The sequence below is a fragment of the Stomoxys calcitrans genome, chromosome 2 (assembly GCF_963082655.1).
Source record: "Stomoxys calcitrans chromosome 2, idStoCalc2.1, whole genome shotgun sequence".
Taxonomy (NCBI): Eukaryota; Metazoa; Arthropoda; class Insecta; order Diptera; family Muscidae; genus Stomoxys; species Stomoxys calcitrans.
In genome coordinates this window covers 163,529,873-163,553,197 of record NC_081553.1, presented here as the reverse complement: position 1 = coordinate 163,553,197, position 23,325 = coordinate 163,529,873, and the positions used below count along the sequence as shown (strand labels likewise).

Here is a 23,325-nt window from a genome sequence, read left to right as displayed (position 1 = left end):
ACAGTCAACTTAAGCGATAATAAATCATTTCATTTAATTAGTTATTAGAACTAAAGTGTTTTATTCAACATAAAAGCACAACACAAACTTATCACGGAGACTTGATCAATGCCAACCACAAGGAGAGTTGCTTTCTTTTTCTCCTCCCTGTGGAAAACCTGTCATTTCTCCACGGCCAAATCGTGGTTTTACTTCCATCATGCGTTCCGTCGTAATTTCACCGCCCACATCCTTTGTGAGCTGTGCCGCCCACATCCTTGTGTGAAATAGTGAGTTGTTTTAAGCCTCCCGACATCCGACCGACGATAGCTGTCATATAGACCGATCTTCTCAATTAGGGTCTTAATCCCATAAAAAGCGTATTTCTTGCCTGATTTCGCTGAAACTGTTACTTGTATATTTTGGGTTTTTAAGGACACTTTTATCATTTGTTAGCATTCACTTAGCTACCATTGCAAATTGCAAATTTTACCCATGAACATTCCACTAAGGAACAGGGGCAAACTTCTCACATATCAATGAGTGCAGTCCGATTCAAGTTTAAGCTCAATGATAAGGGGCCTCCTTTTTATAGCCCAGTCCGAACGGCGAGCCGCAGTGCGACACCACTTTGGAGATAAGTTTTACATGGCATAGTACCTCACAAATGTCGCCAGTATTAGGAGGGGAAAACCATCGCTGAAAATTTTTTCTAATGGTTTCGCCAGGATTCGAACTCAGGCGTTCAGTGTCATGGACGGACATGCTTACCTCTGCGCTACGGTGGCCTCCTTACAATAACCCTATAAAAACAATTTAAACCTGCCATCTTGGTGGTTTTGGTTTGTTTTTGTAGTCTCATTTTCATGTGGAGGTGGCGATCATCGTCAGGCTCCTGTAGGTGAGCAAGCTCGTTCAGGTTCAAAGGACCGATCGCCGCGGGAACAGGGTGGCCGTTGGTTACTTAAAGGCGCCAATAACCCGCCTTGTCATATCGAGCATCATAGGCACTCAGTATTTGTGCAAGAGTCGGTGACGCCCGGCCTCTCACTGACACTCTCCGCTCGATACCGCTGATGGTCCACGTTGCAGCTACTACGTATTGAGAATTCCACTATCCGCAACCTGTGGACGAGCCAGGTATCTCGCAGCAAAGCTTTTCGTTACAGCAATGAACACAACACAGATCGGACCTCAATGTTCCAGCCAGTTTTGTGGGCAAAGCCTCAGGAGCTAATTGGTATTTTGAACATTTTTAAATATGTGTTTTCTTGACACTCAGCAATCGATCAACTTCTTTCTTCTTGTTCTGATTGGTCGAAATCAATCAATCAACTTCTTTCTTCTTGCTCTGATTGGTCGAAATCAATTTGTCGAAAATTTTTTCAAATGTCATGGCGAATCGAATTTTCTTCGCCCTGTTTACAAATTTTGACATATCAAGTTCCCAAAAAAGATGCTTTGTTGTAACAATTCGCCAATGCGGCCACCTTATTAAATACGCCTTGGATATATCTATTCGTTTTTCAATGTTGCTATTTATTTTTGACACTTTACCAAATTAATAAAAAATATATATAGATATCTCTATTCGATTTTAATACCCACTGCCACTATATGGCAGCTATATCCAGATTTGGATATAGCTCACAAATGTCGCCATAGACCGATCTCTCGATTTAAGGTATTGCGCCCGTAAAAGGCGCATTTATTGTCCGATGACGCCGAAATTTGGTACAGTGAGTTAAGTTAAGCCCCTCGATATACTTCTGCAATATGGCACAGATCGGCCCAGATTTGGATATAGTTGCCATATAGACCGATCTTTGGATTTAAGGTTTTGGGCCCATAAAAGGCGCATTTACTGTCTTATTTCGCCGAAATTTTGGACAGTGAGTTGTGTTAGGCTCTTCGACATTTTTCTCCAACTTGGCCCAAATCGGTCCATATTTGGATATAGCTGCCATATAGACCGATCTCTCGATTTAAAGTCTTGGCCCCATAAAAGACGCATTTATAATCAGATTTCACTTGTCGTATATGGTTCAGATCAGTTTATATTTACATATAGCTAGTAAAAAGACCAAGAGTTTGTTATACACAATTGAACAATTTGGGACAGTGAAATACTACTTATTAGGATTTGGTCCAAATCGGAACATATTTCGATATAGCTGCTATGGGACATAAGGTATGCATTTTTCACCGGATTTTGGCGAAAGGTGGTTTACATATATACCTGAGATGGTGGGAACTTTACTTGTTGAGCACTATCCAGGAATTTGTTTTTTGAAAATCGGACCACAAATGAAGATTTGGATCAAATGACCGATCTCAAATGACATATTGTTTACTAGTTTTTTTCGTTTTTATCGCACTGTGCAACGGAAGTTAATGATATTGACTCCACGGCTGCATGATTTTGTAACGTATTTTTTTTTATCAGTGCACTATTTTACTTATAAATAATCATTAATGATCAAAACATTTACATGAATGACAAAGATTAACACTTCCTTTATTTCCTAATACATATGGTTATATAATAAGCGTTATAGGGGGTAAAGCAATGTGTTTGTAGGAGTATTATTAAGACCCGCCAACTGTATTGTTTTTATACGAAAAAAATGTGCGGATGACCGACTGGAGAATTATATCGCTGCTCTCAACAAAGCCCTCGATGTAATCCCATAATATCCAACCAACTATCCCGGCAATGAGTAACTTAGAGAAGCAATCCAAGCAATATTGGAACCGTAGTAAAAGGCGGGCTCGTGGAATTGTTTCGTCACTCTCCCCCAACATATACTTCCTGATTCCCATAATGTAGTGGTGTATATATTGCTCGAACTGCAGTTGATTTGTGTCCATATTAAAAATGTCGGCATCAGTTTTGTTCAGATTTGACATAAGCTCTTCAAATTTGTAGGTTTCAAACACCCACTCTTTTGTGGTGTAGTACTGCATTAATTTAATACCAGCGGATACCTTATGTTGCACTTTTACTAAGCTAAAATAGTCAGTAGAAATAAAGCTATGTTAAAACTATCAAAACGATAATATTTTTGTCGCTCTACTCACAAAGGTTTCTTTCGCAGTAGTAATAGGAGCGAATCCAAGAAATATGCTGGTAGATAGTGAAAGAAAATAACACAAAATTTGAAGTACAAATAGTTTTTTGTAACATCACCGTTTGGATACCACAACGAAAAACTTAATGGAGTTTTGTAAAATAGGCGTTTTCCAGTTTCGATACACTCTCCCCAGGTTTGCAGTGATTTGTTTGCTACTGACAAATTGACAAACTCGGTGGTAATCGACTTCTGAATGCATTTCTTATATCCAGCCACTATCATTCCGTTAATAGCAGTATCCACAGGAATAATGGTAGACGAATTATCGGGGTTACAGTACATGGTGCGAATCACGCCTCGAGCGCCGCCGATGATAAGACCTGTGGGCCCGTTGATACTTTCAACCCATCCGGGAAGGGGTTCTCTCCAAGCAGCTGTTACTGAAATTGAAAATATTTAAGAGTTTAACGTTTAATATAAAAGTAATAATATAAAAATAGATTTATATTATTTTTAATTCGCAATTTACAATAACTCAATTCGAATGACCAAATAGGAATGTTGGCTAAAAACGACCATTGTTTTAAATGATAAGGCCAAATTTTTTTCCAAATAGGGAAACGCATACCCTCCATTTTTTTAAAACTTTGCACAGATTCTTTTTTTTTCGTCCATAAGCAGATTAAGTTCGAAGATGGGCTATATCGGACTATATCTTGATATAGCCCCCATATAGACCGATCCGCCGATTTAGAGACTTAGGCCCATAAAAGCTATATTTATTTTGCGATTTCGCTGAAATTCGCTAAAATTTCGCTAAAATTCTGTGAAATTCGTTAAAAATTCTGGTTAAGCATAGCTCACCCTATTAAATTTCATAAAAATGGGATAAAAATACGCCATTTTTTGGGTTAGAGACCTTCAATCGTGACATCAGTCAATATAGAGGCTATATCCAAAAATGGTCCGATCCAAACCAAACTCGGTATATACTTTGAAGGGATGAACACAGCTCACTTTGTAAAATGAAATTTTAGTGAAATCGGATAAGCGGGAAATCGGTATATATGACAGCTATATCCAAACATGGATCCCCTTAGGACATACTCAGAAAGAATAATACAACTCTTTACTTTAATTGGCTATGACAGAACATTTGTTCAACTGTATTGTATTTGTATTTTGTATTGTATTTGTACTTATTTTTATTGTGATAATACCCATACAAAAGACTAGGTCTTATATCAAGTATGGGTAAGGTAAACGTACAGTTTGATTTTCAACTTAGTTAAAAAGTAAAAATTAAGTGATATATTTTAATTTTTACAAATTGAAGGGATTGAAAATTCAGAGATCGAATTAATAAAAGAGAAAAAAGTTTATAAATTGTATAAAGTAACTATGTAGTAAATTATAAATACACATGCATTTTCGCATTTAAACAATGTGTACCAACAACGAACGTAGAATGCAGTTCCAAGGACCTCGATCTTCTGAGATGATTTTATAGTCTCTGACACGAACTTTCGAAGTATCTTCCACCACTTGATCTTTCCATTGGGCTTTTGGTCGTCCCGGGTTGCGTGTACCACCGTGTTTGCCCTCAAAAGACATCTTTGCTGGAGCTTCTTCATCCATTCTGACAATATGACCTAGCCAAAGCAGCCGTTGTATTTTGATGCGTATAACTATGCTATCATTGTCATACAGTTCATAAAGCTCGTGGTTCATACGACGCCTATATTCTCCATTAACGCAAACTAGTCCATATATTTTACGAAGAATCTTTCTCTGAATCACTCCAAGCACTGCCTCACCCGTTTTCACAAGTACCTATGCTTCAGAAACGTATAACAACACGGGTAGTATCAGTGTATTGTATAGTGTAATCTTCGTTTCTTCGAGAGGTGGCCTAGTTTCTAAACTGCTTACTTAATCCAACGAAGCATCTGTTTGCCAGTATTATTCTTCGCTTTATTTCAAAACTGGTGTCATTTGTTTCGGTTATGCCGGTGCCATGGTAAATTAAGTTGCTGACTATCTCAAGGTTATGGTTTCCAACTTGCTCCAATTTATTTATCTGATCGGTAGTACATAGCGTTTTGAGAGTTGATACCATCCATTTCGTTTAATCTCCATTTACTGCCAGACTCATTTTCAGTGGTTCTCTTATGATTAGTGTCCCATATCTATTCACATCTGCATCTCGTATAATCATCTCCCACAGGATATTAAAGAGATCATACGATAGGCTGTCTCCTTGTCTGAAAGCTCGATTGGTATTAAATGGTTCGGAGAGATTCTTTCCCATTCTTACTGAGGAACGAGTATCAGCAAGTGCCATCCTGCAAAGTCTTATTAATTTTGCAGGGATACCAAACTCAGACATGGCTTGAAATACCTTTGAACGTATAGGGGTATCGAAAGCGTCTTTGTAGTCAAACAAAGAGATGGTAGGTGTTGATTTCTCCTTCTCGGGTCTTTTACAGGATTTGGCGCAGTGTGAATATCTGATCTAGGGTGGATTTACCAGGTCTGAAGCCGCATTATCTCATTGACTTTGGGTTTTAATCTTTCACACAGTATGCTCAAGAGTATCTTGGTTGCGACGGGGAGGACACTTATTCCTCTGTAATAGCCACATTCCGTCTTGTCTGCTTTCTTGTGCACGTGACATAGTATGCTGAAGTTCCAATCATTGGGTATCCGTTGTATGCTCTTATCAGCGTGTCGCCTCCGGTATTAAATAGTTCAGCGTGTAACCTGTCGGTTCCTGCTGCCTTGTTGTTTTTCAGTCGGGCCACAGTTACTTGGACCTCTTTCTGACTAGGAGGTAAACATTCTATACCATCATCAGGGGTTGGTTCTGCGGTATCCTCTTCGCCGCCATTGTCGGACACATCAGTTAAGTAAAATGTTTTTCCATATCTTCAGCATGCTATCTGTGTCAGTTACTAGATTACCTTCTTTGTCTCTGCAGGAGGATGTGCCGCACCAATGCCATCGGTTTGATGTTTAATTCTTTGGTAGAATTTTCGTACTTTTCTGACTCCTGTACATTGCAATTCGCTCACACTCACGTCTATCCACTTCCTTTTTCTTTCTGCGGAATAGATGTTTCTCCTCTCTGTATGCGGCATTATTGGCTTCAGTAGTATCTCGACACTCTTGGTCGTACCATGGGTTTCTTGGGGGAGGCTTCCGGTTTTTTGATAAAATGCTTCATGGAAAATATATTTATGCTCCAGTAAATTTGTGTGAAAATTAAATTCTATTTGTATGTAAAATTTTTGCACTCTTTCAAATAACGAAGCAAACTGTATGTCAAATAACGAAACAAAAACCCACTGATCGACACGCCACTATACACGCAACACCAAACAACAAAAACACACAAAAAAATCCTACACTTTACGATGATTGTGTGGACACAACAAGCGCTCACACACACTCATACTCACTCTCATACAAGGACACACTTTTGCCCGAAATTTAATTTTGAGGAAAAACCACGAACCGCTGCCCAAATATACCAACCCATACAAAGGCAGACAAAGCATATCCACACATACACATTCAGAGAAATACACAAAATTTTTTGACAAGAAGTTGTGATTTTCTTTGCTGAAATCTGTTAAAGATATTAAATTAGGATAAATGTGATTACCATTTGCCACCATTAATGAAAAATATGAAAAATAAACAATTGATTACAGCAAATGAATTTTGTTTTTTATGTGTGTAAAAAATTCCTAAAAAACTAATTTTGTTTCGTTAATGAAAATTTATGAAAAAAATCTTAACCAAACATGCTGATTGTTTTGTAAAGAAGTATATCTTCAACAAGATGTTAATGAAAATGTCTTAAAAGTGCATTTACATATTTAAAAGATCATGCATACCATATTTCATTCCCCACTTACTAAAAAATTGTATATTAAACTTGGCCTCACAACGTGGCGGGCTTCATACTGACATGTCCCGAAATTTAATGGTAATAAGCATCAGTAAAAATTTGCTACAAAAAAGTTATTTGGTTTGTTCCAGATTACAATTTAGGATGAAATTTCCCCTTCGGGGAGCATTTTTGAATTGAATTAAGTTTTTTAAACCGGTTGTAAGGAAAAATTTTTAGGAAATTTACCCACTTTAAGTATATGAACTAATTGAAATTTCTTTGATAACAGGATATGTTCTCGTAATTCAGCAAAATAAAATTTTTGAATAATATTTGGGTAAATGTTTTAATAGATAATACGATACCCTTTTTTAGTGGGGCTTCTTGAGCCCCATGAGGATACAACTATTATCCGATTTGTCTGAAATTATGTACTATGAGGTTTTTTTGTGACGTTGAACAGAGATGCCATGGAATTTTGCACAATGACTTCTACTATGGTCTCCAACATCCAAACCAAGTATGCCCTGAATCGGTCTATAACCTGATATAGCTCCAATAGCATAGTAATTCTTGTCCATTATCCTTTTTTGTTATAAATAGATACCAGGCGAAGAACTTGACAAATGCGATTGATAGTTGAGGGTATATAAGATTCGGCTCGACCGTACTTAGCACGCTTTTACTTATTTCGTCTTATATTTCCCTCCAAGTAAAAATTTTTTCTTATATTTCCCTCCAAGTAAAAATTTTGCTTCTTTTTATACCCTCCAGAGGATGGGGGTATACAAACTTCCCTATTCCGTTTGTAACGCCTCGAAATATTGATATTAGAACCCATAAAGTATATACAGAGGCACAGATAAGTCTACATACCTTTTCGTAAATGGATTCGTAAACTGAGAGTCACGTAATAACACAGATAAGTCTACATACCTTTTCGTAAATGGCAGCTTCGTAAATTGAGAGTCACGTAATAAGGATATGATATAACTCCATAAATGTTTGATAAAAATAAAAGTTCTGGCTAGGGAGAACAATTTTAGCAACCTTTGATATTTGGCGAAAAAAAATTTTCGTATATAAATTCGTTTTATATGTATGGTATGGTATGGTGTGTAGACTTTTCTATGCCATTGTATATTCTTAATCGTCTTGACATATTAAGTCGATCTAGCCCTTTCCGTATGGGACATGTCAGTCTATATTTAGATATAGCTGCCATATAAACCGATCTCCAGATTTTTCTTTTTTAGCCTCTAGAGGGTGTAATTTTTATCCAATTTTGCTGAAGTTTTGCACAATGACTTCTTCAATGACCTCCAATTTACGTGGCAAGTGTGGTTTAAATAGGTTTTCAACCTTGTACCAACCGCCCGATTTGACTTCTTCGGCCTCTAAGGGCGCAATTCTTATCGGATTTGGCTGACATTTTGTACTCTGACGCCTTCTATGGCATTTAATTTATGTACCAAGTATCAACCAACCGCCCGATTTGACTTCTTCGGCCTCTAAGGGCGCAATTCTTATCGGATTTGGCTGACATTTTGTACTCTGACGCCTTCTATGGCATTTAATGGATGTACCAAGTACGGTTCGAATCGGTCTAAAACCTGATAAAGCTCCCATATAAACCGATCTCCTGATTTTAGGTCTTAAGCCTCTAGAGGGCGTAATTCTTATCCGATTTTTCTGAAATTTCGAGCAGTCCCTGTACCTATGACCTCTAACAAACTTGCCAAATATGGCCATTTTACTTATTAAGTCCCTCTAGGGCGCAATTCTTATCCGATTTGGTTGACATTTTGCACAATAGGATCTAATATTGTCTTTAACATCTAAGCCAAATATGGCCCGAATCGGTTTATAACCTCGCATAGCTCCAATACCAAGATACTGGGCAAAGAACTTGACAAATGCGATCCATGGAGGAAGATATATAAGAATCGGCCCGGATGAACTTAGCACGCTATTACTTGTTTTTTTACTCATCACCATAGGATTGGGGTATACTAATAATCCAGTTGTTCCGTTTAAAACACCTGGAAATATTGATCTAAGATTCCCCTAAAGTGCATATATTCTTGATCGTCTCGTCATTCTGAGTCGATCTAGCCATGTCCGTCTGTTGAAATCGATAGCGGTCGAGCGCGTAAAGCTAGCCGCTTGAAATTTTGTACAGATACTGACTATTGATGTGGGTCGTTGGGGATTGTAAATGGGCCATATGGGATCAGATTTGGATATAGCTCCCATATAAACCGATTTCCCGATTGGACAACTTCAGCCCCCGGAAGCCGCAATTTTTTTCTGATTTAGCTAAAATTTTGCACATAGTGTTCTGTTATGAGTTCCAACAACTGTACCAAGTACGCTCAAAATAGGTCTATAACCTGATACAGCTTCCATACAAACCGATCTCCCGATTTGACTTCTTGAGCCCTTACAAGCCGCAATTTTTATCCGATTTGGCTGAAATATTGCATGTAGTGTTCTGTTATGATTTTCAACAACAGTACTTAGTAAAGTCCAAATCGACCTATAACCTGGTATATCTCCCATATAAACCGATTTGACATCTTGAGTACTTTCAAGCCGCAATTTTTGCCAGATTTGGCTAAAATTTGCACAATCCGTGGATGGGAGTTCTCAAGATTCTGTCCGGCCGAACTTCGCACGCTTTTACTGATATCGTTTACGGTTGAGTGCTCCAATAAAAAACTAAACATCGTTTCTGCGTAAAACTTAACAATATTTTTGAGAAGGGTGCCACTTTACACGAAAATATTTATTTTCATACTACTGCAACACTTCATTAGGGAACATGGGCAAACAGTTTCATAATAGATGTTTAATTTAGAGATTGCTCTATATGGCATCCATATCCGTGATTACTGATGGGTATAATGCATAACATTGTTCAAAATTCAGAAAGTCGGATATTAATTACTTCCTTAAAGAGTTACTGAATTTGATTATTGTAGCTAATATTCATGTAAATCGGTTTATTAGATAAAGAAGATGTAGGGTCCACAAGGTTGGGAAGGTCGGTTCTATGTCCTCTTCTACCAATGTCTAGAACATTTTGTATTGTTCAGATCAATAGATTAAAACTTTGGAACATACATATATCTATTTTTTTCGTTTCGACCGCTGTGCAATGTCAAAACGGGTTTAAAATTTTAACCTTTATTATAACTTTAAACTATCGCAGTGAATTGGGAAGTATTGAAAATTTGGTTACCATTTTTTAAAACAACACTTATTATTTTTGAAACCCAGTTTTGGACCGAACATTTTTTTGCGTTTTGCCATAAATTGAAGCTTGCAATTAAAATTTCAGTTTGAAAAAAAAAAATAAATCGACATTTTATTTTAAAAAATTTTACATTTTTGAATGAAAATTGTGATTAAAGTTTTGTCATTGGAAAAACATTTCATTCAAATTTTATTAAAAAAATTTGGCACAAAATGTCATATTCATTTTGTCATTCCGTTTGCAACAGGTTAAGTTTGAAGATGGGCTATATCGGACTATATCTTCTTAATTGAAATTTAGGCCCTTCGACATCCTTATTCAATTTGGCTAGATTTGGATATAGCTGCCACATAGACCGATCTCTCGATTTAAGGCTTTGGGCCCATCATAGGCGCATTTATTGTCCGATGTCGCCGAAATTTGGGACAGTGAGTTAAGTTAAGCCCCTCGACATACTTCTGCAATATGGCACAGATCAGTCCAGATTTGAATATAGCTGCCATATAGACCTATCTCCCGATTTAAGGTTTTGGGTCCATAGAAGGCGCATTTATTGTTCGATGTCACCAAAATTTGGGGCGGTGAGTTAAGTTAAGCCCTCGCCATATTTCTGCAATTTGGCCTAGATCGATCAAGATTTGCATATAGCTGCCATATAGACCGATCTCTCAATTTAAGGATTTGGGCCCATAAAAGGCGCATTTATTGTCCGATTTCACCGAAATTTGGGACAGTGAGTTGTGTTGGATCCTTCGACATTCTGCTTAAATTTGGCTCAGATCGGTACAGATTTGGATATAGCCGTCATAGAGACCGATCTTTCGATTTAAGGTTTTGGGGCCATAAAAGGCGCATTTATTGTCCGATTTCCCCGAAAATTGGGACAGTGAGTTGTGTTGTTCTGCAACTTGGCCTAAATCGGTCCAGATTTGGATAAACCTGCCATATAGACCGATATCTCGATTTAAAGTCTTGGCCCCATAAAAGGCACATTTATAATCCGATTTCACTGAAATTTTTGGTTGGTCCAAATTGGAACTTATTTCGATATAGCTGATATAGGGAATAAGGTATGCATTTTTCATCGGATTTTGACGAAAGGTGGTTTACATATATACCCGAGGTGGTGGCTATCCAAAGTTCGGCCCGGCCGAACTTCACGCCTTTTTATTTCTTTTTTTAAGCGTTCCCTATTGTCAGCCGCTGAATCATAAACTGTAAATGGAATAAGCAGAAAGGCTTTTAAAATTTCTAATGCACATTTTTTTAATTTTTTAAGAGGTTTACATTAATATAGATGTAATCAGTTTTTTAAAAATCTCGAAAACTTACACCGGGTTTTTCAAAAGCTTTTTTGCGATGTTTTGTAAATAGATTTAAGGAAAAACACGGTTTAGTGACCACCCTTGTTTAAACTAGTTCATATAGAATGATATCGTGCGGAGAACTGATGAAGAAGTGATTTTATTTTACGAACTGAATGCGGTTTTAGTTGTTACAAACTTCTGTTTTTAGTTAATATATAAAAATTTTTTAATGCATTTTTTCATTAAATAACTTTTGCATAATCCTACAAATGATTTTTATTTTTATTTCTTCCTGTATTTGTATGTTAAGACACTTACCAATTGATGGCCTTGTAATAACTATTGGAAATGTGTGCTCATATCGGTTAATTAAATCTTCTGACAGCGCCTTGCTGAAGGCATATGTGTTTGGCAAGCCATTTAATAACCTGCAGATAAAAATGTTATTGAACGGAAACCCGATCGAATTAAATTGTTTACCTTGGAGTAACCTGCGCTATTTCGTCATCAGTCATATTTTCGAGCATTTTAATAACTTCATAAGGATTGCAATGGGCTGGGTAAGCTCGTTCCTCTACGACTGGTTCGTTGCACTAAAATAAAAAAGAAAACCAGAAAAATGTGAGCAAAGAAAACAAGAATTCGATTGTTTTTTTATCAAGACAATTATGTCGTGTTGTTGTAAACAAATCTCAATAGGTACATGATTTAAAAAGAGAGTTTTAAAACATTGAATTGTGTTTATTATACCCTTCACCATGGGATGGGAGTTAGGGTGATGAATTTTTGAGTTTCATTCTCAAAACTTATTTCCTGTTGAACGAATTAATGAATTTTTGCTTATTAATGACTAAAATAAAATCCACTTTGAAATTAATTTTTATGAAATTCCTTAAATCGTTTTGTGCGTGAGGTTTTTTTTCGAAGATTTTCTCTAATCTAAAATAAAAATTCATCAAAACATGTTACAGGGAAACCACTACTACTAAATTTCGCTTGATATCAAAACTTCTCTGATATCAAAAAATGCAATTCGATCAAAGTTTAAGCTTAATGATAAAGGACCTGCTTTTTTCTTCCGAGTCCGAACAGCGCATAGTGTTGCCTCTTAGTGTATTCGTTGGACAAAAATAGTTAGAGTTATCATGGAGCTCTACAATTTTGTACAGAGGTATATTTGAGTGTAATATAGAAAAAGTGGAATATGATCCAAATCGGTCTATAACCTGATATAGCTCCCATATTATTTTCTCCCGATTTATTTTCTTGAGTCTCCAAAGGTCGCAATTATTGCACGATTTGGCTGAAATGAAATGGCTGCATGATGACATCTGTTAAGAGTCTCAACAACTACCACAGGAATGGTTTAAATCGATCTATAAGCTCATATAGCTCCCATATAAACTGCAATTGTTATCCAATTTGGCAGAAGTTTTGGACAATGACTTCTGCTATGACTCTCAAAAACTACACCAAGTATGGTCCAAATAGGTATATAACCTAATATAGCTCCCTCTTGATTTGAGTTCTGAAGCCTATAGAAGGCGTTTACTTTAACCTATGACTTTATCCCTTAATTGTGTTTTCCCTTTTTCTAATTTCTGGTGTTTATATTAAGTTTTTGGTTTTGGTGTATTCACCAAAATTTTCCGGCAAAAATTTTTGCAGAATATTTTGATATACTAGAATCCCAATTTAAAGGAGTTTTAAACCTGTTTCAAAATAATCCAAAATATTGATTTGGTGCAAGTCATTTTGCCACAATCCCAAAAAAATTGACCTCACCCAGTGCAAGAACTGGTGAGGGATTTAATTGCTAAACGTTATAAATAAAGTAATGGCAAGTCTTCTTCTGCAGCGTATTTCACCTGCACTTGATAGCATTTTGATGAAGGAACAGGCAGGTTTTCGGCCAGGACGTTCTTGTGTCGACCACATTAATTCCCTGTGCATAATCATTTTCAATCTGCAGAACTTAATACACACCTATACCTTTTATTCATTGACTTAGAGCGTGCTTTTGACACAGTTTCGCGAAGTTCCATGTGGAGGGCATCCCTGAAAAGATCGTGACACTAATTAGAAAGCTGTCCGTTTCAATAGAAAAGGAGCCGACTTTTAGGGATCGACAAAGGAGTGAAGCAGGGTTGCATCCTGTCACCGACGCTATTTTTATTTTATTAGACTACGTGTACGAAAAGATATGTATAACACGGTGCGGCCAGCCGTATAGCGACACCACTTAGAGAAGTTTAACACGACATAACCTCATAAATGTAGCCAGCATTAGTAAGGAAATAACCACCGCTGAAAATTTTTTTCTGATGTTCACGCTGGGATTTGAATCCAGGCATTCGGCGTCATAGGTGGACATCCTAGCCTCTGCCCCACGGTGGTTTACGTGTCAGTTGTGCAAAAGTCATCACCATAATGAATAAACAATAAGGATACTTTGCCTTCACTATGTTTCTGCCCGGCAAGTCAATTTGGGACCTTGTTCATATGGTGATGACTTTTTGTTTTTTTTTTCCAAAAATTATTTCCTGTTGCACCATGGATGAACACTTATACCATTAAAATATTAAAAAAAGGTCACGCACAAACTACTTCGAAATTAAATTTGTTAAGTTTTTTAATCATTATGTGCCCGAGGTTTTTTTATGAACCACCTTAATGTCAGATTTTATCTAATCTTACATAAAAACTCATCAAAATATCATACAGGGATATGAGGTTGTGAAATAGTCATCACCCTAAAGCGGTATACTAACATCGCCATTCCGTTTGTAACTCATCGAAATATTGATTTGAGACCTAACAAAGTATATATATTAGGGCGGGACGTTTTCCTAGATCATATAGCAAACACGTAAACTATTGTACATACAATTCTAAGAAGTTCTAAAATAAAATCCTAATCCGCACCTCTTGACTTCGAAACATTTTTCCCTATTCTTTCGATATTCTTGTAATGTGCCACTATGTGTGCATAACTTTATCAAAATCGCTCAAATTTTGTATTATAACGTTTTTTATGACAAATATTGTTTGAATCGGTCAAAAACCTGATTTTTGCCCCCATATAAACCGGACCCCCCGATTATACTTCTTGAGAGGCTCAAGGAATTTAATCGGAGGACGAGATTTCTATCCGATTTATTTATTATAACGTATATAGCATGATAGTACAAAAAGTGAAATTTGAAGATAAAAAAATTAAGCATTTTTAAATGTTGTATGAGTAAATGTGTCATGGTTCAGGAATTTAACAAAAAACATAAAAAGTAAAGAAAATTGAAAATTTAATTAAAAAAGAATTATTTACATTTAAAATAAAAATTATAACCGAAATCAACTATTGAAAATCGTATAGTAAAACGAAAAATAATAATTCAATTGGGCGGCAATATTCATTGTGTTGAAGAAAAATGTCTAAGAAGGTTACTTTTAAATGTATTGTAATTAGGTTATTTCAAAGACGCACAGTGTTAGTGAAGAATTGTCTTTCAGAAATTAGGTATATATATATATATCTAGTTGGTGTAACAAATTTTAATCTTGATGATAGAGAATTCAAACTTTCATGCAGGCATTTTGGTTCACCAGAATAAATAATCTTTTGAAGAGTTTAAGTACAACGGTAGCAGTTGCGCAAAACTCATTTGGTAAAAATCTTGGGATAAGTGTCTCACACTTTTATATCTCTTAACATCATACTCGAACCGGACTATATCATTAGATGCGATTCTAAGTTTGTTTCTGTGATTTGAGTCACAATTGGAAAAAACTTAACAGCAATACAGCAGTTTTAGAAAAAGATACAAGTTAGCTATGTCGTGCCGAATGGGCATTCGAATGAAATATTGGACATACCACATTGTACGTTTGCCCCATGACAGCTTGCTTTCAAAAATAACTTCACATCATCTACAAGTCTACATAATTATTAATATAAAGGCACAAAACGTCATCCTCAATAATACCACGTCTCGATACAACTAAACATTTTGTCTTCCTAAGATTCATTTGGAGACCATTTATCGAAGCCCAACGGCTTATTTGCTTCATGTTTTCGTTAATATTGCTGACACAAGCTATTCAATACTCACCATTGTACTCGAAAAACAAAGTTGGATATCATCGGAGTAAAAATGGATATCACAATCACTAGGTATGTTAACAACGTCCTTAACATAGAGCGAAAAAATCAAAGAAGTCAGTAATAGTCAGCTTTCCCCATCAGCGGAGACAGGCAGGTAGGAATCCATGAGTTTAACAGCACAGGGACGAAATTTGAATCTGTCTGCAAGTTTTGATATTAAAACATCATGACACACTGTGTGAAAAGCTTTGGAATGGACGATTAGAACCAAAAACAAACACTATTGTCATCAATTTTTGATCTTGTATTCTCTGTGGCGTCCAGGAGAACGGTGGTGCAACAACGTTGAGTTCTTAACCAGTTTTGCCTCAGTCAGCAAATTGTTGTCAGTTATAAATTCATCAATCTGTTTATGAAAGAGGTTTCAAACGGCCTATATTAACCTCTTCTCTTGGGAATTGGTACAATCCTCGCCCGTTTCCAGCATAACATAATTTAGTTTCCATACAAACTGATCTCTCGATTTGACATTTTAATCATCTACAGAAAGTAACTTTTATCCAAATATAAAAGAATTCATGGGTATTTCTTGTTATGACTTCCCATTATCTTTCATAAGCTTCTGCCTGGAAGGAGAACCCTCTTTGAACTTAAGAAACGCGATTCATTTCGGAGGGTATATAAGATTCGGCCCAGCTGAACATGGAATGCGCCTTATGTCTTTCATTAGCTATTGTCTGTAAGGAGAAATCGTGCAAAGAACTTTACAAACGCGATCCATGGTAGTGGGTATATAAGATTCAGCCCAGCCGAAGTATAATATAAAAATAAACAAATATTTGGCTCACTTGAATGGCACCATCCTTATTAAATTATTATAGACGTGAATGTTTAATTTAAATATATATTTTTTTATTATTGTATCTAAATTGAGAATGAAGTTTTTAATACATATTCAGTAAATGGTACCTCTCTTCTGTTTAATGATCCATTGCGTTATCTAGCTATTTTTTGAAAGAACGCTGTTCTTCCATCTTTTAAAATATGATCTAGCGAATTCAACGTTTCATGCAGGCCTTTTCGCTTTCGCTTTCTTGATAGAAACATATCTTAGAGCAAAGATCCCTGGAGATCGCCTGTCTCGGAAACAGCATTTATACAGTAAGAGAAAGTTCATTGAAACAACCCTTCACGACTTAGGTATCATTTCTGGACATTGAAGGTGATTTCCATTATGTAAAATCGACGTCAATCATGAAGGAGTTGGAGTTTCTAGGCATCCACACTACCATAAGAAAGTTTAATAATAACTTACTTATTGAAAGGTGTATTACGTCAGGCTTGGGATCTTTAAAACTGAAAAGATGGATCAGCAGAGGAACAACTCAAGCAAGTGGTGTACAATCTCCTCTACTTTTGAATATAGCCATTAACAGTACATTATTGTCTTTGGAAGAAAATGGTGTTGAAGTGGTCGCGTATGCTTATGGCGTGGCTATTGCGTTAGAGGAAAGTTTCCCAGCACTCTTAGAGACATACTTCAGGAAAATCTTAATGCTACAGCTAAGTGGGCTACTGAAAGTGGTCTTGGCGTATATCCGTGAAAGACAGGAGTAGATCTTTTCAACAAAAGAAACAAGTTACTTACGGTGGCACCTGTCTCCTTGGGAGGACCGAATGTACCATTTACTGAAAGCGCAACATACCTGGGTGTTTTTCTGGACAGGAAATTTAACTCAAATCTAAAATTTTGGAAAGGGAAAGAAAGACAACTCTTGCCCTATTCACCTAAAAGAGAGCCATTGGCAAAAGTTAGGGGTTTAAACTGCGTGTTATGCGTTATGCTGCAGTTGTCAGACCTATTAAGCTATAGGGTGTAGTGGTTTGTCGGAAATTTCACCTATTGTTCAATACTCAGGCGAATCCGAAGGATGGCTTGTTTATGCATCACAGCCGGACTGAAGACTACGCCATTTAATGTACTAAATTTAATGCTACCCCTAATGCCTCTAAACATTGTGGCTAGACAAATTGCTGCGACCACTGCAGTGAGGCAAACATAGTTCTATGATATTAGTTTTAAATTTTAATAGCTCCAATATTCTACATTTTATTTATTTTTCTATTTTATAATAAAAGTGTCGCTATGCCCAGTTTTTAAATAAAATAAGAGAATAATATAAATGTAAACATAGATGCATTTCACTAGAAAAATTCGAAAAACTATAGAAACGGCTTGTTTAAATTGCATTTGCAAAATTGTGAGTATGTTTCAAACATACAATTTACACACCTAAGCTAGTAATCGGCTTGTTGTGTGCTCTTTATACTAAAAAGTAACCTCGAACAACTAAAAAGGCATTAATTTCGGCCAGGCCGAACTTTGGATACTCACCACCTCGGGTATATGTAAACCACCTTTTATCATATTCCTATAAAAAATTAATAATTTATGCCCCCATAGCAGCTTTACCGAAATATGGTCCCATTTGCACTAAATTCGACACGGATATTGAGATGTCTAATAAGTACAAGTCATTGTTCAATTTTGTAGAACAAAATATTGGTATTTTTGGTAGCCATATCCAAATATAGACCGATCTGAACCATATACGACACGGATGTCGAAAAGTCACAAGTCACGGTCCCAAATTTCGGCCAATTCGATCAATAAATGCGCCTTTTATGGACCCAAAACCTTAAATCGAGAGACCGGTCTTATGGCAGTTATATCTGAATCTGGACCGATCTGGGCTTAATTGCAGAAAGTTGTCGAAGAGCCTAACGCAACTCACTGTCTCAAATTTCGGCGAAATCGGACAATAAAGGTGCCTTTTATGAGCTAAAAACCTTATATCGAGAGATCGGTCTATATGGCAGCTATATCCAAATCTGAATCGATCAGAGCCAAATTAAAGAAGAATGTTTAAGGGCCTAACACAACGCACTGTTCAAAATTTCGGGGCCTTTTATATGCCCAAGACCTTCAATCGAGAGATCGGTATATCCAAATCCAGACCGATCTATGCCATATTCCACTGTCCCGAATTTTGGCAAAATCGGACAATAATGCGCCTTTTATGGGCTCAAGACCTTAAATCGAGAGATCAGTCTACATGCAAATCTGGACCGATCTGAGCCAAATTCACTGTTCCGAATTTCAGTAAAATTGGATAATAAATGTGGCTTTTATGGGCCTAAGACCCTAAAACGACGGATTGGTCTATATGGGGGCTATATCAAGATATATTCCGATATAGCCCATCTTCGAACCTAATCTGCTTATGAACAAAAAAAAAAAAAGAATCTGTGCAATGTTTCAGCTCATTATCTCTATTTTTAAAGACTGTTGCATGATTTCAACAGACAGACGGATGAACATGGCTAGATCGTCTTTTACTTTATAGGGTCGGAAATGGATATTTCGATGTGTTGCAAACGGAATGACAAAATAAATATACCCCCATCCTTCGGTGGTGGGTATAAAAAGAAAATCTAAGTCAGGAATTCCGTGCTACTTTCAAAATCCCTAATTGTCTTCAATACCACGCCCCTAGGTTGGTACCTAAATACCGATGTCTGTTAGCCGGGCCGGTCATTGTCATAGGAAATACTTTTGGTAACATGCAATGCTTATTATTGTTTTGATTTATTTTAGTCCTATCCAGTGCCAGTCAGATGTTCTGGTTAGAATATCAGTGCAAAGTTGTACTGGAAAGTTATCAGTATCATACGATTACAGATACTAATAACGTGATTTGCACTATATAACACAAAAATAAAACACAGCATATGTTACAAAATTTTCAAAAATGAAAATAAAAACGTTTCTAAAATTCACTTTAGGTTAGGTTGAAAAGAGGTTGCGGATATTAATGCGTCCTTTGCCACTATGGACGTACACCTTAGCCAGTAATCGGCTTGTGGTGTGATCTAACTACTAAAGGTAACCTCGAATCGAATTTTCGTCGTTTTACCGACTGTTTCGCTGTTCTATAATGTTAAATGTGCGTTCGTAGCCCACGATCTTAACTTTATTGACGGCAGTCCTCTGTCCTTCATTGTCAATTCGTCTGCTTTCTCATTGCCAGTAACTCCGCTGTCCCGCCAACCAAAAGATACGAATCTTGCCATCCTTAGAGAAGGCGTTAATATCCTTCTTACACTCCAAAACTGTTCGTGACCTTACCGTCCTGGTTGTTACTGCCCTGATAGCCAGTTTACTGTCCGTAAAGATATTAACACTCGACGTCCTTACGTTAGCACCACACCACTTCACGCATTCCGTGATCGCCCGGATTTCCGCCCTCAAGACCGTATTATGGTCAGGCAGTCTAAAACAGAGTTCCTGGATTCCCAATGAAGACTCCCAGACCCACTCTGCCCTCTAGCTTTGATTCATCCGTGTAACATGATCTTCCAGATGGCAATACTAGGGTTCCGTCAGTCCAAGACTGTGCCGCTGGCAACAATGCCTCGCACTCGACCTTAATCTGTCATCTCAGGTATCCGATCGGAAACCTCTTTCTTTCCTTCCAGATTTCCTATCGTTGCCTCGATTATACCGCGATGGTATGAGCTGCACCCATCCTCAATCCATTCTCCCATCGCCGTAAGTCTTATAGCCGCATTGGCTGCCTCACACTTCATCCCCTAGTGGGCATGGTCCTGTTCTCTGAACTTGTTGTATGGTCCTAATGTTGTACTTTTTTTCCATAGCAGTCCACCAAACTATTAAAGCGTAAGTAAGTATTGGTCTAATCACACTTCTGTAGAGATAGTTGACTATCCTCGGAATCAGGCTTCATTTTGAGCCTACGGCCCATCTTCATAGAGCCCAACATCTGTAAGCCTTCTCGGAACGCTCCTAAATGAGACACTTCCAATTCAGTTTCCGGTCCTAGATCACTTCTAAATATTTGACCTTGTTAGATATCGAAATCGTTGTATTGAGGAAACGTGGAGCGTTAAATTGGTTCAACTTTGTCTTCTTTGTGAACAAGCAGATTTCGATTGAATTCATTTTAACAATTTTAACAAATGATGTTGCAGAAAAAAACTGAATTTCTTACATGTATTCATGGAGAATATGAAAAACATTGTGCAAAGAATGTTCCAATTTCATTTTGCGGCAGCAGAAGCGCACCTTGATAAAATGCAAGGTATACGAGATTTCTTCAGCAGAATATTCATCTATTGTATTTGCCACATGACGTGTCAAATTAATCTTATGACAGATACATGCCAATTAGAGCGCGCTCTATTCATATCTGACTTACATAAGGAAAGCTATAAGAATATAGATAGTGGCATGTCATATGACAAATACATATCGTCTATATAAAGCTTCAATAATAGGGGTGTTTTATTTACCCATCAAGCGGATTTCGCTCGCAAAGTTGGTATGTAGAAAAATGCTATCCATGATTAGCTAATATTATCTATAATATTATTATATATTCTTAAAACATTTAATCATATGTTGTGAACATTTAATTTAATTGACAAAACTATAAGAGGATATGGCCCATTTGCAATCCCCAACGACCTACATCAATAAGAAGTAACTGTGCAAAATTTCAAGCGGCTTAGCTTTACACGTTCGACCCCTTTCGTGATTTCGACAGAGGACGGTCGGACGGACGGACATGTCTAGATCGACTTAGAATGTCGAGACGATCAAGAATATATATATACTTTATAGAGTTTCAGGTCAATATTTCGAGGTGTTACAAACGGAATGACTTGATTAGTATTGACCCATCCTATGGTGGTGGGTATAAAAAATGATGCCAGTAACACAAACAAAAATGATGCCGGCAATGGTTTCAAGGGTTGCCACAAGAATTTTTTAGCCAATTCCTCATTAGAAGCAGAGTGCTACTTTTCTGCCTATTCTTCGCCAACGTTTCGTTGACATATTTTTTATATGGAATTCTCTGCTAAACAGAATACTCTCCTTAAGTTAACGAATCCGCTAGACAGCCAAATAAAACAACCCAAATATTGTGATAAAATGCAAACAGCCTTACCTGACAAAAGGTTGTAGACACATGCACGAACACTTTGAGATTTTCCATACTTGAAGCTAACTCCAGAACCTTTAGTGTCCCCATCACATTCATCTGAATCATGGGACGAAGTGGTTGATCAAAGCGTACATTAGCAGCACAATGAAATATAACATCTATATTTCTAATTAAATTATCTCTGTCGATTGAGTGTATACCGAGATTATCCTCCAAGACATCACCTCCAATAACGTGGATCTTTTTTCCAATGTCAGGGTAAGTTGCAACCACTTTGTTAAAAATCTGAAAAACGAAAAAAAAGAATTTTTACAACTCTAAATAAGACTTTTGTTTTCAGCCAACAGTTCTAAGACTATTGAGACTATTGTCTTCCCGTCCGTCCGTTAGTTGTAATCACGCTTTCAAAAGTGAACATGCTAAACTGAAGTTTTGCGTAGATTTCTGTTTTATGAAACAAAAACCTTCATACGATACGAAGACCGATCATGTCAATATGGATTCAAATTAAAAGTAAATTGAAGTAGAGTACGAATTTGACATTAAAATTTAAGTTGAAGTATCCGAAACCCGAAATCTTTATATATGGATAGCTAAAAAGTATTAAATGCATTTCCAAGAATAGTACAAATCATTCTTTAAACGATGTCACAAATTTCCCTCCAGACTACTTATTTGTTGTTGTTTTAGCACTGTGTTGTGTTCTATCTTTCGCTTGCTTGATTCTGCTGAATATCCAGATCTAGGATCATAAAATTATATAGCCTATGTTTCCTTCCAGACCATTCTACACAATCTGTGAAAATTAAAAGAAAATAGGTTCAGCCGTTTTTAAATCTACGAAACAAACAAACAAACCGAGTCCCATATAGTCATAATTTGTTAATGTGTCCATTTTTTAGTGTCCCGATCTGTATACATTTTTTTTTGGGTGGTACTTTTGGGGTAAAGCCCCAAAAGTACTACCTATCCTATGTTTCCTTCCAGACCAACCTACACAATCTGCGAAAATTTCAAGGTAATCGGTTCAGCCGTTTTTGAGTCTATACGGAACAAACCGCTGCGCCTGTTTTCATTCTCTTATTTTTCTGAGCCCTATGCCGTCACGTCGGGAAATAAGTCCTGTTTGGGGGTGCTTTCAGACATTTCGAGCCATTTTGGGCATTATATTGGTGCTCTTCTCCCAAATACCTTTCATTGGATCCGTATATTGCTATGGTCGGTAAATATGTCCGGTATGGAGGTGTTTTTGAGAGTGAGGCGGATTCCCATACATCAGATTCGTGCTCTGGTCTCAAATGCTTTTCATTTGAGTCCCACATTGTAATTAATGGTTTATATTCTATTTGGCTGGTGGCTTTAAGGTTGCGCGGCCCCCTAGATATCCCACCCATCTCCGAGATCTGGGGTTTTTGGAAATAGGGTAAGGGGAGGGTCCACCCATTAATGTTTAGATGTTAGATCTACTTCATTCTCTTGGATTTGGTGGTGGATTGGAGTAGCCAAACTCTTTGCCCCAAAAGTGGATATCAGATTGTGGTTTATATATGAGTGGTTTAGGGGGAGTTTATGAGGTGAGGCGTCCCTGAAACACTTGGCCATGAAACAGATACAGATTTGAGCACCTTTTTGCCATAATACACAAATATGTCCAGTTTGAGGGGTATGTAGGGTGGG

The 23,325-nt window shown here is 37.0% G+C and overlaps 1 protein-coding gene across 1 annotated transcript in view; it reads right to left on the bottom strand.

Moving 5' to 3' along the window:
* Positions 1-2,466: 2,466 nt before the first annotated feature.
* The window catches only part of LOC106086860 (putative fatty acyl-CoA reductase CG5065), a 51,380-nt gene continuing 30,521 nt past the window's right edge, over positions 2,467-23,325 (bottom strand). Inside the window, exons 3-7 of the mRNA XM_013251674.1 lie at positions 21,652-21,933; positions 11,998-12,110; positions 11,836-11,945; positions 3,061-3,493; positions 2,467-2,989 (exon numbers count right to left, since the gene is read on the bottom strand). Of these exons, the coding sequence (XP_013107128.1) occupies positions 2,569-2,989; positions 3,061-3,493; positions 11,836-11,945; positions 11,998-12,110; positions 21,652-21,933 (1,359 nt within the window). The 3' untranslated portion in view covers positions 2,467-2,568. The remainder of the gene's footprint in view (positions 2,990-3,060; positions 3,494-11,835; positions 11,946-11,997; positions 12,111-21,651; positions 21,934-23,325) is intronic.